Genomic DNA, 14605 nt, shown 5'->3' with positions numbered 1-14605 from the left:
ATTCTGTTTTCTCAGTGAAGCTGTGCAGCAGTTCCAGCGAAATCATTCAACTCCCAGCCCTTCTGGGACATAGCACTTCCTCAGAGCACAGCACATTTTGTATGTAAATGATTTAAGTACTCACACAGGCTTAATTAAAAGGGAGGTTTCTTTCCACAGGCTTTTGTTTGGGTGTTTGTTCTCAGTGTTCCAGAACATTTAAGGACAGACTGGACGTGGCACTTAGTGCCATGGTCTGCTTGACAAGGTGGTGTTGATGTTCTCAAAAGGTCTTTTCTAGCCTGATTGATTCTGTGATATATCAGGGAGTGTTAACTCCCCTGGGAACACCTTGGGGCAGGAGAAGATCATCTGTGATCCTGTCCTGATGAACTACCCTGAGAGTTCCACCTGGCTCTGGTGAGCCATGGAATGGGTTGGGTTGGAAAGGTCCTTAAAGATCATCCAGTTTCAACCCTGGGAGATGAAACTTATCCTTACATTGCCCAATGTGCTTCCCACCAACCTCTGCCACACGGAGCATGCATTATCCTTACATTGCCCAATGTGCTTCCCACCAACCTCTGCCACGCGGAGCGTGCGGGAGACAGCTGGAGTGAGCACAGACTGCAAGAGAAATGCTGTAATTAGTGCAGAGGCAAAAGCTTTCCCCAGGGACACAGAGGAGCCCTGAACTCCTCGTGGGATCCTGGGATGGAAAGTGGGTGCAGCATTGTGAAAGGGAGTCAGGCCAGATGGCAGCTGCTGTGGTTTGTTCCTCCTTGTCTCGTGCTCTGTCTCTCCTTGAGCAAGAGAGGTGGTTGGTGACATCTCTGGTGGCACCACACAGTCTGGTAACTGATACCCTCTCCCACACGTGGGTTTGAGCTCCTTTGGGCTGGGGAGGGAACTTAAGCCCAGGCTGGGCAGGTCTGGGTGGCTGTTCCATGCTCAGAGCTGCTCTGCAGAGATAACCCCTCTCTTCTCCCAGCTCTTATTAAAACACCCCAAACAAACCATTCTGGTGTTTCAGCCTAGAACGGAGTGTTGGGCACCATGTGCCAATTATCTCTGCGTTTCAGAGCTGGAATTTTTTTTTGTCTTTTTTTTTTTTTTTTTTTTTTTTTTTGTCTTTTTTTTTTTTTTTTTTTTTTGAGCCATCCCCCTCGCAGCTGCTTGTGAATTAAACCATTTTCTGGTGGTGAATCGCAGGCTGTAGCAGAGTGTGGCGTGAGCAGCGACGTGTCCTTGTGCTGATGAGTAAGCAGAAGGCAGGACGTGCTCTCTGGGGCTGGGAATTGTGGCTTTGCCAGCCTGTCAGGAGGCTGCAGCGTGGCTGGGTTGGATTTCTGAGCTAAAAAGGCTCTTTCCTTTTGCTCCTGTCACTCGTCATTGAGGCAAACACTCTCCTCGCATCACCCGCCTTAAAGCTGAGCTAAAAAGGCTCTTTCCTTTTGCCCCTGTCACTCGTCATTGATGCAAACACTCTCCTCGCATCGCCCGCCTTAAACGAGTCTTTCTAACGCAGCTACAAAATAGCAGCCGAAAATCCACTTTTTAAAGAGATCAAAGATAATAAGATTCACCTCCACTCAGCTCGAAAATCCCTTGAAACTATTAAAGCTCAGCCTGGCAACTCCTAAGCATCAAAGACTTTGGATGAACGCTACCCTTAAATAAAACCAGGTTTAGAGAACGCTTTGTTAGGTAAGGAAACCCCCAAGACAAAGTACTGAAAGCAGCGGAGGAGCCACCAAAAAAAAAATCCAAAGCAGATTTGGAGGAGGAGAGATGGTGTCCCAGGCTGTTAGAGCTCAGGGAGGGAGCTGAAAGCCGCGATGTGCCGAGGCTGGGGCCAGTGCTGCCTTAAGAGGCGGCGGTGTGGGGTGACGAGCTGCTTCCAATTGCAAGGCAGCAGCACATGACATAAGATGCTCCAGATCTGCCTCCTGGGCGCTAGTTTAAAAATAAAGGCTTTTCCACGTCGGGCTCGGTGCGGAGAGGCTGCAGGAGAGAGATGCGCTGTAAGGCTGAGGGATGGGGATGGGGATGGGGCAGAGCTCACCGTGGGAGAGTTTGTGGATTTAGCTGCTTTGGCTCTTGGTGCTTTCTCTAAGCTGCTGTTGTGGTGTGGGAAGGGATGTACCGTGAGGTTTAGGGTTGATTTTATTTATTTATTTATTTATTTATTAATGAACAGAGTGTGCTGTCAGGATTTTACTGTATTCTGTGAGAATGCAGCAGGCTCAAGTCTTCCTGCCTCTTTAGGGGTTGCTTTGCTCCGAGAGCAAGTGGGACCTGATTTTCTGTAGTGTTTGGTTGTGTTTGAGTTTCCAAACCTGTTTCCACAGGGACAATGCTGTGTGAGTCAGACACACGGATGGCACTGGCTGAACCGGTCCCCACAGCTTATTGTAATTCAGCTCCTCAAGGGAACTGTGAGGTGCCACTGGATGATGATGATCATCATGATGTTCTGCTCAACTCTTCGTCTAGGTCTGTCTCATTCAGCATTATATTTCATCTGTTGTGACCTCTATGTATACTTTGTGTTCTATCATGTCTATCTAGATGAATTTAAATCCTTCGGGAAGAGACAAAGCTGTTCCCTCTGCAGGGACAGTTTGTATGCAGTGATTTCCACCAAATTCCTGCTAGTAAGAGGCTGCTTAGATTTACAGAGAGGCTAAAGAGCAGATTAGTATTTAAGGGTCTATATCTCACCACAGCATAATGGGATCTAGCTGACTAAACCTCTTTACCTAAATTTTTTTCAGGCTGCATTGAATTACATGTCGTAAGGGGGAGAAAAAGATGACTTGATTGACTGTGAGGGAAATAGCTGGGGCTTTTTTTTTTTTGCTCATATTACTGGGTCATTTGCATGCTTTGATCATAAAAGCTGGTGGAGAAATGGTGCAGAACTGTTGCAACTGAGGATTAATTTGTGCTGAAAAATGTTCTCAGTAATGAGGAGGGAGTGTGTAGCCAGGAACATCTCGTAATCCCTTTGGGGGACATAAAGAAAATTATTTACTCAGCTCTGGTTTCTGGTTTGCAGATTAGTTCAGAGAAGCAGTTCTGGACAGTACATGGGATCAGCCATGTCAGATCTTCTCTGTGTCTTAAACCTTCTCATATGCCCCAAGCAGGAATAGTTAACTATTCACTAGAAATTCAGGGCAAATGTAAACTGAACATTCTCACTGTGACTGTGCTGACTTGTCTTCTCTCTGCTCTGGTAGAAAGGGAAGTAAATGTGGCACTTGGTGGGAGCTCTGCATGGGTTAGACTGAGCAGTTTGTGTGGGACCAGAGGAGCTCTCACTTCTGTGCAGGACAAGAGTCAGGGTCCCTTTTTGCCCCAGAACTGCCCTGTGGAGTGTTGGGGCTATAATGAGTTCAGTACCTTTCAGCCCTTCTAGCTGATCTGGGAATTGGTGCACCAAATGTTGCTGTGGGGAAGAGCAAACACCCAGTACAGGTCTGGAGAAACACCACCTGTGTAATGGCCTTGGGCAAACAGCCCCAGGAGGGCTGCTAAGCAAGGCAAGATGGAGATTTTGTGTCTCTGGAGTATAATCTTGGATCAGCTAAAACTTGGACTTTAGTGCTACAGTGATGACCCAGACAGAGTATTGCCCAGAGCAGGGGAACAAGCATCAGCTGCCTGGTTGGAGGGTGGGATGTCCTTCTGGGGACCAAATCCAAAATCTCACAGGATCTGTCTTCCAGTTTGTGTTCTCAAGTGGGACATGTAACTTGTTTATCCCTTATGATGACACTTAGGGCTCTGAGAAAGTCCATCTTGTAAAGGGATGGAGAAATAACACAGTTGTGCAATCGTGGACAAGTGGTGCTTCAGCAGCTCTTGCAGGGCTGAAAGTAAAAGGGATGAGTGTCAGCTGGGAGGAGCATGGCTGAGGGACATGGGATGTGTCTGTTTGCATGTCAGCACCAACATCTGGTGGGAGCCCCATGCCCTGGCTTTATTAGGAGTCCCTAAGAACAAGATTTCCTGTTAAATCAATTTCCTGACCTTCTGCAGGAAATCTCTGTGAGTTTTCCCATGGGGTGACTTGAGAGAGGCTGTGGGACCTCCCCCCAGTTAGACTCATATTGCAGACAGGAGATGAGCACCAGATCCATGTGCCCCTTCCTGCCCCCCTTCTCCTCCTCCTCCTCCTCCTCCTGCCAGCTGTGGACTCTGTTTCAGGCACCTGGAGCAGACCTCTGGATTTAAGTGATTGCTGTTTTCTGGTGTTTATGGATTCTCCTGCAGCTCCTCTGCAATGAGAGCTGCAATTAGGACAGCATACATGTGTTCTAAACCAGCACAGGCAAAGCTTGCACACTCTGAGGGACCTGTTCTGTTGCCATGGGCATGCAGGGTAGTCAATTAATCAAGTCCACCTGCAGAACATCAGGAACCACTTCGACATCCAAGGGCTTAGTAAAATTAAGTGATGGAACAAGCCTCAGCAGCCCTGAGTGTGCTCATCCAAGTCTCATTCCTTTTGCCTTGCAGAACTGCTGAGCCCCAGAGCATCAAGCCAGGGAAAGATTCCAACATGGAGAGATGTCAGAAGGACACGTGTGGTCTCAGAGGTGAGTGGAAAGAAGTTCTGGTTACTGTAGTGCACATAGAATTATTATTGGAATGAGAGAGGAATTTATCAAACCATCAGGATGGCAGAAGAAACACAGAATGCAGGACAGGCTGTCCAGAAGTGTCTTGAACTTGGACTTTAAAGCATAAATGTGCTTCAAGGAGTAAATAGGTAGTGTCAGTGCCTGATGCTTATCTAGCAGGTAACAATGTCCTGCCTTCAGTCCTCCTTAAGAGAGAAAAAACCAGCCAAAAATAGAGTATCTGATGCAAGAAGCTGCCACCTCACCAGTGCAGGAGATTTATGGCAACAAAACAGGCTAGAGGGGGATGTAAATGGGAAATGTTTAACAAAAAAAATGATCAGAAAGTGCTTTAGAGGCTTCATCTCTCAGTCCTGGGTGTTGTATGGCAAATTTGCCATGAAGAAAAAGTCCAGCAAGGGGGTGGGAAGAGATATAGCAGCATTTGCTTTTGTATGCTTGGTACTTATATTTATATTCCTGTTATGGCAAGAAATCTCTTAAGTCTAAGGTGCTGAACACTTTTTCTTTCCAACCAGCCTCCTCCCCTGCTGCCTGCAAGATGTGGACAGCACATCGGGACGGAGAAGTGAAGCTGAGGATGGATGAGCAGGGCATAGGCAGTGAGCCCCCCAAGACTGTCCACCAGCTGTTCCAGGAAGCTGTCAGTAAATACAGTAACTATTATGCCCTTGCATCCAAAAAGGGTGGCCAGTGGACAAAGCTGACGTATAAGATGTACTATGATGAGTGCTGGAAAGCAGCAAAAAGCTTTCTGAAGGTAAAGTTTTGTTGGATTCTCCTTGTTTGTATTCATGGGATCATAAAATCAGAATGGGTTGGGTTGGGAGGGACCTTAAAGCTTATCCTATTCCACCCTCTGCCATGGGCAGGGCAACTTTCACCAGCACAGGTTGCTCCAAGCCCTGTCCAACCTGGCCTGGAACACTCCCAGGGATGGAGCAGCCACAGCTGCTCTGGGCAAGCTGTGCCAGTGTCTCAGCACCCTCACAGGGAAAAAACTTAACTGGTTCTATATTAGCTCTTGGGAAGTTTTTCAGTGGGAATTACCTTATAGAAGAACATGAACTCTTCCCTGGATGCTGTGCTGGCAGCAGAGTCTGTAAATTACCTTGGAGCTTTCTTCAAAGCAAACTCAAGTCTGCTGTAATCTCCTCTCTTGTTTCCAGCTGGGGCTGGAACGTTTCCATGGAGTGGGCATCCTGGGATTTAATTCTGCAGAGTGGTTCATTGCTGACATTGGAGCTATCCTTGCAGGGTAAGAGTGAGCCTTGTCTCTTGCTGTGTGTTCAGCTTTGGCAGTCACATAGGACTTGCAGTATCCAAGTGAGAAGCAGGATTTGATTGAAAACCCCTAACAAAACAAAGCACAAAAATAACCCCCCAAACAAAATTGAATTTCATGAAGGAAACTAGGACCTAAACTCTTCAATGCATCATGAATTAATGAGACAAGAAATAATTTGGGTTATTTTAGCCAGCTTCTGCTCCCAAAGTGAGATGAGCAGTAGGTTAATCCAAAGGAATTCTTACGTACACTGTGAGTAAAAATATGATGGGAAATGCCAGAGAATCTCAGGCCTGGATTTTGATTTCTGCCTCCCACCTGGGGCACTTTGGTCCCTTACACTGACATTTCCCATGCCCCAAATCAGAGCCTTTGCTCTTGGAGTTTAACCCTCCATGATTTGTTGCTGTTTTATGGGATATTCTTCCTAAAATTCTTCCTTTGTTAGAGTTTGAAATGGTCTGAATTTTGCCACCGGCTCTGCTTGTCCTCTAATTCTGTATTTGGCTTTTCTGATTATTTTTTTTCCCCTTTCCTTTTGCAGGGGATTTGCTGTTGGGATCTACACCACAAACTCTGCTGAGGCCTGTCACTACGTAGCAGAGAACTGCAGTGCTAACATCATAGTGGTGGAAAACCAGAAACAGCTGCAGAAAATCTTAGAAGTAATTATGTTTTTTCAATGTCTGGGGGTTACAGCATTCTGTTGGCAGATGTGAGAGGGCAGTACCTGAGGGAAATGCTGGTTCTGGAAGCAGAGGTGAACTGGCTGAGCCCACTTGGTGTGCTCCCTGTTGAGGGAAATGCTGGTTCTGGAAGCAGAAGTGAACTGGCTGAGCCCACTTAGTGTGCTCCCTGCTCCAGTCAGATGAGTTGTCACTGGTACTAGGTCTCACAAGAGGTTAAGTGGTGACTTTGGGGCTTAAAGCCTTCAGCTTAAAATAGGAGAAGCCAAAGGGAACAACTGAGCATCCTCTAGGTTGTCTGGCAACATCCCAGCTCAAATTATAACACTCTTTTGTGAGGTTTCTCTGCTCTTCCAGTAAGAGATTGGATTCTCTTGGCTCTGCATAAAATGCAAGTGGCAGGAGCACATTAACTGGTGGCTTAGGTAGGCTTCAAAGGGACAAGCAGGATTTACTCCTTCTCACACATTTCCCTTCTTAACACAGGTTGAACACAAACTACCTCATCTGAAGGCCATTATCCAGTATGGAGAAGAGCTAAAAGAGAAGAGGCCAAACCTGTACTCGGTGAGTCCTGGGCATCTTCATGGCTTGTTAGTCCTGGTTGTGTTCAGCTGATGGTTACATGCCCCTCTGACCTTCCATGGGACCTGAAAGATCTGGTGGGTGGTTTCCCTGCCCATTGGAATGGGATGGTCTTGAAGGTCCCTTCCAACCCAACCCATTCTGGGATTCTGTGGCTGAGATCCCATGAGCTGCTGTTGGCTGTGGTGAGCAGTTGCTGTGTACTGTTGTGCAAACCTGGATAATCCCTGTGGTAAGGAGGGTGTTAGCCACTGACCTTTGCCAGGCAGCTTTGAGTCCCAGTTACTCCAGTGAGTAGCAGTGTTGCTACAGAGCTGTAGGCTGCTCAGAGTGGGTCTGGCTCCTTTCTACATCTCCCTGTGCCTCTTGTGGCAGCCAGAAAAAAGTGTGGGGCTGACTGCTTATTTACAGCCTCTTCCAGAGGTTTGGACATAGGAAACAGTTTCCTTCTCTTCGTGTGTAGGCAAGGGTTTAGTTTTCCATGTGACTGTGATTGAGCAAAGTGATTGAGCTCTTCTCTTCTCTGCACAGTGGAGGGAGTTCATGGACCTGGGCAGAGATGTCCCAGACACTCAGCTCCAAGAGATCATTGCATCACAGAAGCCCAACCAGTGCTGTACCCTCATCTACACCTCAGGGACCACTGGGCAGCCCAAGGGGGTGATGCTCAGCCATGACAATGTGAGTATCTGCCTGTACAGCTGCTGTCCCAGGAGCTGTGACCTCTGCTGGGGGCTGAGGGAGGGCAGAGAACATAGAATCACAGAATGTCCTGAGCTGGAAGGGACACACAAGGATCATCAGTCCAACTCCAGGCCCTGCACAGACACCCCAACAATCCCACCCTGTGCCTGAGAGCATTGACCAAACTCTCTCTGAGCTCTGTCAGCCTTGGGGCTGTGACCACTGCCCTGGGGAGCTGTTCAGTGCCCAAACACCTCTGGGGGAAGAACCTTGTCCTGATATCCAACCTAACCCTGGTCCAGTGCCCAAACAGCCTCTGGGGGAAGAACCTTGTCCTGATATCCAACCTAAACCTGGTCCAGTGCCCAAACAGCCTCTGGGGGAAGAACCTTGTCCTGATATCCAACCTAAACCTGGTCCAGTGCCCAAACAGCCTCTGGGGGAAGAACCTTGTCCTGATATCCAACCTAAACCTGGTCCAGTGCCCAAACAGCCTCTGGGGGAAGAACCTTGTCCTGATATCCAACCTAAACCTGGTCCAGTGCCCAAACAGCCTCTGGGGGAAGAACCTTGTCCTGATATCCAACCTAAACCTGGTCCAGTGCCCAAACAGCCTCTGGGGGAAGAACCTTGTCCTGATATCCAACCTAAACCTGGTCCAGTGCCCAAACAGCCTCTGGGGGAAGAACCTTGTCCTGATATCCATGCCAACCCTCCTGACACAGCTCAGCTGTTCCCTCGGGTCTGTCCCAGAGAGCAGAGCTCAGAGCTGCAGACCCTGATGAGTCTCCTCCAGCTGGACAAGCCAAGCACCTGATGCTGAGCTCACAGGACATGCTGGTTGTGTTTTGTGAGTGTATTCCATGTTTGCCTGCTTGGCAGTCGCATCGCTTACCCCTGTGGGTTCCTGTTGCAGCTGACGTGGACAGCAGCAGCCGCTGGGCGCTTCATCATGCTGACAGATGCCAAGGAAAGGCAGGAGCAGGTGATCAGTTATCTGCCCCTGAGCCACATTGCTGCACAGATGTCAGATATCTGGTCAGCCATGACGTTTGGAGTGCAAGTTTTCTTTGCTCAACCAGATGCATTGAAGGTAAAAACATAAGATATTAGTAAACCTATACTCCTCCACCTGCATGTAGCTGGGGTGGGTGCTTCAAACAAGCCTGGCTGATGGCTTGTTTGATGGATGATGGGCCAATCCCATGGTTCTGAGAGCTTTGCTAACTGGGTTTGCTTGCCCAGTGACCAGCTGCTCTGTTTGAAGGATTTGTTGGTTTGAGTGGAGCCACTCGGACCTTCACCTTTTGACTCTCTTGCAAGCTGGGAGAAGCTAACCCAGCACTTGACAACTGGGAGTTGCTGAGTGTCTCACCTGATCTGATGGTTTGGTTGAGCAACAGCTTTGTGTTTGCTCTGCCCACATTGCACAATGGCACCAGGTTAAATCTGTGTCATAAGAAAAGGATTCTTGGTGCTGTGTCAGCACTGGAAGCATCGACTCTTCCAGTCTTCCCAGTGTCCATTGGAATGTCCTGGGGGTTCCTTTCCTTTGGTGGCACTGCAGAAAATGAGGAATTTGTCAAAACTGATGGCAGAGTCCCAAGGTTTGGCTAGTGGCCAGTGCTGATCTGAGGTCTGCAGTGAAACACTCCTAAAACTGCATTAAATTCTGCTTCTCTCAGGGCAGCTTGGTGGAGACCCTGCGGGAGGTGAGGCCAACTGCTTTCCTGGGAGTTCCTCGTGTCTGGGAAAAAATGGAGGAAAAAATGAAATCCATAGGCATGAAATCATCGGCGTTCCGAAGGAAAGTGGCATCGTGGGCCAAGGGAGTTGGGTTGCAGACCAACCTGAAACGGATGAATGGGTAATTATGAGCTACAATTAAGGGGATGTTAATGAGTATTAGGAGGGCTTTATCAGATCAGGGATTATATTCCATTCAGGGATTATATCCCACATAACAGGCCAGATTTGTGGATGGCAAAGCCAGACACAGCGCTCAGATCTGAGGGTGAGCAGCAAGGGCTGGAGGGGGAAATAACTGTTTTACTCAAGTAACTAAACTAGGGTGAAGATGAAAAGAGGAAAGGGGAGAAGTTCTACTTGGAGGCTGAGCCCCTGTGCCCGTTTTCCCCTTCCAGGTATTCCGATGTCCCGGTGAATTTCCGCTTGGCCAAGCACCTGGTGTACAGGAAGGTGCGGAAGGCCATCGGGCTGGATCGCTGCTCCAAGTGCTACACAGGGGCTGCTCCCATCACCAGGGAGACCCTGGAGTTCTTCCTCAGCCTGAATATTCCCGTGTTGGAGCTGTATGGGATGAGTGAGAGCTCTGGGCCTCACACCATCTCCCTACCTCATGCCTTCAAGCTTGGCAGGTGAGGACACCTTTCGGGGAGCAGAGCAGTGTGCTGGGCAGGAATGGTTGCTTTGGGGTTTCTCCTGCATTTGGCACATCCATCTCTCCTGTGGAGCTTATTCCCAGAGTCTTGCTGCCCATAAAAGCTCACTGGGGAGCCAGTTTTGGAGCTTATTCCCAGAGTCTTGCTGCCTGTAAAAGCTCACTGGGGAACCAGTTCCTTTGGCCACATCTTGCAGATGTAGAGATCTGCTACTTAAATTGGACTCAGCTGGATTCTGTAGGAGCTGAGGAGGAAGTGAGTGAGGCTGGTGGGAAGAAGGAAGGGTTGGTAACTCTAACCTGACTCAGTGCAGTGAGGCTGAACTTGTGCTTCAAGTGGCTCGTTCAGTGCCAGTTCTGCACGGTAACTTTGCTGCCAAGGACATAATTCTTTTCTTTCAAAGCTCAGGTGTTGAGAACAATGAGTGGAAAACACCAGGTGTGAGCACTGATCTCTGCAATAACAACTTTTCCTCTAACTCCCTTACATGAGTCTTTTAAGTCACGAGCTCCTTGCTGAAGCCTTTGTACTAAAAGCTGCCGAGCTTTGTTCAAACTCCTCAGCTCAGAGGGTGCTGCTGTAATCTCTGCTTGAGATGAACTTAAAAGAAGTGAATGCTGTGGGTCTGTGCTCTCTTTAAGCTGTGGGAAGGAAGTCACAGGCTGCAGGACCCTGATCCATAAGCCAGACACGGATGGCAATGGGGAGATTTGCTTCTCAGGAAGGCACATCTTCATGGGCTACTTGAACATGGAGGAGAAAACCAAAGAGGCAATCGATGAGGATGGTTGGCTGCACTCAGGTGACCTGGGCAAGCATGATAAAGATGGATTCCTCTACATCACAGGCAGAATTAAAGGTAACTCATCCCCTGACTTCGTTGTCTTGAGGTTATGCAGCACTATGGGATCTCAGCCCTTAAGGCTGGGAAGGACCTTGGACTGGGAGTCCAAGCCATTCCCCCAGAACTGCCACATCCATCACTAAACTATGTCCCACATTGCCATATCCACATGTCTTTTAAATCCCCCCAGGAATGGTGACTCTACCACTGCCCTGGGCAGCTGTGCCAAGGCTTTTCACCCTTTGCAGTGAAGAAATCTTCCCCAATATGCAACCTAGACCTCCCCTGGCCTGGGGAGACCCTGCTAGTTGTGTGGTTGTGGCTTGCACAGAATATTCCAATCCTTCTCCTGGAGTTTCCACATGAACATGTCTGCAGGGTGTCCTGTCACTGAGCATGTGATATGGCATGTGGTGGGAGGAGAGGGGTGGCCCCTGGAAGCTCTGATTTCAGCAGCAGCAGTTAATGCTTCGTGGGCTTGTTCCACCTGCAGCTCCCTTGGTTTCAGGAGTTTTGCTGGGTGACCTCCAAGGGAAATAAGAGCTTAACATTGTTGTGCAAAGGGCTTGGAGCAATGTGGTTCTTGGCACACCACTTTGAACAACCCCAAACAAACACAGCATCATGCAAGGCTTCAGTGCTCAGAGGGAGAGATGGTGACATGAAGGGCTGCTCTAAGACATGTGAGATCACTGAAGAGAGGAGTTTGCTCTGTTCTGCATCACACTGCAACCTCCAGTGCTGCCTCAGCACACCTTTCACTTCAGTGTCTGAACAATTTGTGGGCCAACTCATGTGCCTTAGAGTCCAAGGTGACTGTGACAGGGTGCTGAGGGGCTCACCCCACATTCCCAGGCTGAAAACACCTCCAGAGCATTAAGACAGGGCTGTGTCTGTGCAAGGCTCCAGCTCCTCTCTCCTGGCCTGGCTGGAGCCAGAGAACCAGCATTAAGGTTGAAAAAACCCTCAAAGATCATTGGGTCCAACCACTAACCCAGCACTGCCCAGGCCACCACTAAACCATGTCCCCAAGAACCACATCCACACGTTTCTAAACACTTCCAGGGAGGATCATTCCACCACAATCCCAGTCCTGGTGTACTGCCTTCTCCAGATGTCAGGACACAGACTCACTGTTTGATCCAGTAGAGGAGCTACTGAGTTATTTCAGATTGCAGGAAGTGAAAAAACTCCAAGCCTTAATCAAGATTTGACTGTTTTCCAGAGCTCATCATCACTGCAGGAGGTGAGAACATTCCTCCTGTTCCAATCGAGGATGCTGTCAAAGAGGCTGTTCCCATCATCAGCAATGCCATGTTGGTTGGAGACAAAGCCAAATTCCTTGCTATGCTTCTGACAATAAAGGTAATGGAAAACAGGGTAGGAATCCACCTGTGTTGCTGAATGAGATTCACTTCCAGGGAGGAAGATCATTGTTACACACTTCCAGTGGGTTCTGGAGACAGGAGGCACAGTGGAGCATGACTTGTAGCTGAGCTGCAAAGAGCAGCTGTAGCCACAGAAAAGTTGTCAGTTGCTCACACAATTGAGTCCTGCTGCTGTTTCTGTGCAAGAAGAGATGAGGAGGAGACTTAAAAGTAAGGCTGAAAAAGGAAACCCTTGTGGTCTCCTTGCCTGTTTCAGTCTCCCAGAGCAGGCTGGGCAGTAACAAGCTGTCAGGGGTTGCTTTGTTGGCCTGTGCTGACTGTCTGAGCCCAAGCAGGGCAGGAGCTTTGCAGGATGGTGGTAATTGCTCATTAGTGAGGCTGAGAGCCAACAACCTTGCTCTGGGGCAGGAGACCTGAGCCAAGCCCTGGAGGTGGCCCTGGAGGTGACCCTGCTGTGCTTGTCATGATGAGTGCTGAGTGTGTTGACTTCCAAGACTGTTACACTGCTGAGGGAAGTAAACTGTGGTCCAGAAAAGATCTGGAAAAAAAAGTGATAAACTTTGGCTAGCACAGGAGGAATCTGGCAGATGAGCTCTGGATCCTGCTTGCTCCTTGGCATTGAGGAGGCTGTTTGAGCAGGCAGAGAGCTGAGGATTTCAAGCTGTGTTTTGTCCCAAGTGTCCATTGGCAGCCTGGATTTGCCTGAGAGCTGCAGGGAGTGGGAGGGACCCTGGGCAGTGTCCTGGGCAGCATCCTGGGGCTGGAGGCTCCTTAGTGCAGAGGGAATCAGGTGCTCAGCAATATAAAGTTACCTGTTCTGGCTTGTCTTGCAGTGCCATGTGGATGCAGAGACAGGTGAGCCAGGAGATGACCTCACTCCAGAAGCTCTGGAATACTGTCAGAAGCTGGGCAGCAAGGCCACAAAGGTCTCTGAAATCATCAGCAGCAAAGACAAGGCAGTCTATGCTGCTATCCAGAAAGGCATCACTGCAGTCAATGAGAGAGCTATCTCCAATGCCCAGAAAGTCCAGAAGTGGGTCCTGCTGGAGAAGGACTTTTCTCTCTTTGGTGGAGAGCTTGGTGAGTGGTGGGTGAGGCATTTGGGGGTCCCCCCTATGCCTCTTGCTTGGCTATTAAACACCAACAGAACCAGGATGCCCAATACATAGAGATATCCCTGGCTTTTCCTTGCTGTGGCTCTTTGATGCCAGTTTGGGGGTAGGGGTGGAATGAGTTGGGATGAATTCCCAGTTCTGCCCAGCAGCACTGAGCTGAGCAGTGCTGACCCTTGTTCTGCAGTGCCTCTTGCATGATCACAGAATATCCTAAGTTGGGAGGGACCCACAGGGATCATCAGTCCAACTCCAGGCCCTGCACAGACACCCCAACAATCCCCCCTGTACCTGAGAGCATTGGGCAAACACTCCTGGAGCTCTGTCAGCCTTGGGGCTGTGACCACTGCCCTGGGGAGCTGTTCAGTGCCCAAACACCTCTGGGAGATGCTGTGCTGTTTCTATTCACAGGGGAATGAAGGGAGAGTCAATTAGTTTCAGTTTTGGATTATGTTCTGCCTCTCCCTCCAGAACTAACTTGTGCTCACAGGGGTTCCCTCCCCATTAACCCGTGTGCTGCTTTCCCACAGGTCCAACCATGAAGCTGAAGAGACCTGTGGTGGCAAAGAAGTACAGTGCTCAAATCGCTCAGTTCTACGCAGACGTGGACACCCCCACAGGGGAGACCTCACCCCGGGCATAGTGCAGAGGCTTCATGCCAGAGACTGAAGCCAGCCAGGAGGACAATTCCCCAGCTCCCTGGGAAGGATTCCTTGGATTCTGTTGGAAGAAGAGGCTGAGCTGTCAAGCAGCCTCTGCCTCGCTTCGCTGTACATGTTTTGGCCTCACACTGCAGTGTGGTGAGTGTGGTGAGGCCTGTGTTCTCCTGTTGTGTGTTCCATGCTGAGATATTCCCAAATATCTCAGCTCTGTATTTTTTATTTCCATTTTTACAAGGGCAATACAACGTTTACCTTAAATCCATGTGAGATGTTACCTTCTGACCAAAGTTTTTCTTTTCCTGAGCTGAATGTAAAGCAGGAGC

At 49.1% G+C, this 14605-nt stretch overlaps 1 protein-coding gene across 1 annotated transcript; it reads left to right on the top strand.

Moving 5' to 3' along the window:
- The first annotated feature begins 2335 nt into the window (after positions 1 to 2335).
- On the top strand, positions 2336 to 14263 carry ACSBG2 (acyl-CoA synthetase bubblegum family member 2). The gene is made up of 14 exons (XM_009081189.1): positions 2336 to 2475; positions 4507 to 4586; positions 5150 to 5391; positions 5801 to 5889; positions 6464 to 6584; positions 7092 to 7172; positions 7722 to 7871; positions 8791 to 8967; positions 9560 to 9741; positions 10019 to 10252; positions 10918 to 11135; positions 12346 to 12485; positions 13342 to 13588; positions 14151 to 14263. The coding sequence occupies exons 1-14, from the start codon at positions 2336 to 2338 to the stop codon at positions 14261 to 14263; spliced, it is 2214 nt and encodes a 737-aa protein (XP_009079437.1).
- The last annotated feature ends 342 nt before the right edge of the window (positions 14264 to 14605 follow it).

This window comes from Acanthisitta chloris, unplaced genomic scaffold (genome assembly GCF_000695815.1).
Source record: "Acanthisitta chloris isolate BGI_N310 unplaced genomic scaffold, ASM69581v1 scaffold16728, whole genome shotgun sequence".
Lineage (NCBI taxonomy): Eukaryota > Metazoa > Chordata > Aves > Passeriformes > Acanthisittidae > Acanthisitta > Acanthisitta chloris.
Note: the sequence above shows the minus strand (reverse complement) of the source record. Positions and strands in the feature narration are given on the sequence as shown.

Coding starts and splice junctions, on each gene's coding strand:
- ACSBG2 (XM_009081189.1), top strand. CDS start 2,336: ATGCTGTGTGAGTCAGACACACGGATGGCACTGGCTGAACCGGTCCCC. Junction 11,136..12,345: donor CATCACAGGCAGAATTAAAG/GTAACTCATCCC, acceptor ACTGTTTTCCAG/AGCTCATCATCACTGCAGGA. Junction 12,486..13,341: donor CTATGCTTCTGACAATAAAG/GTAATGGAAAAC, acceptor CTTGTCTTGCAG/TGCCATGTGGATGCAGAGAC.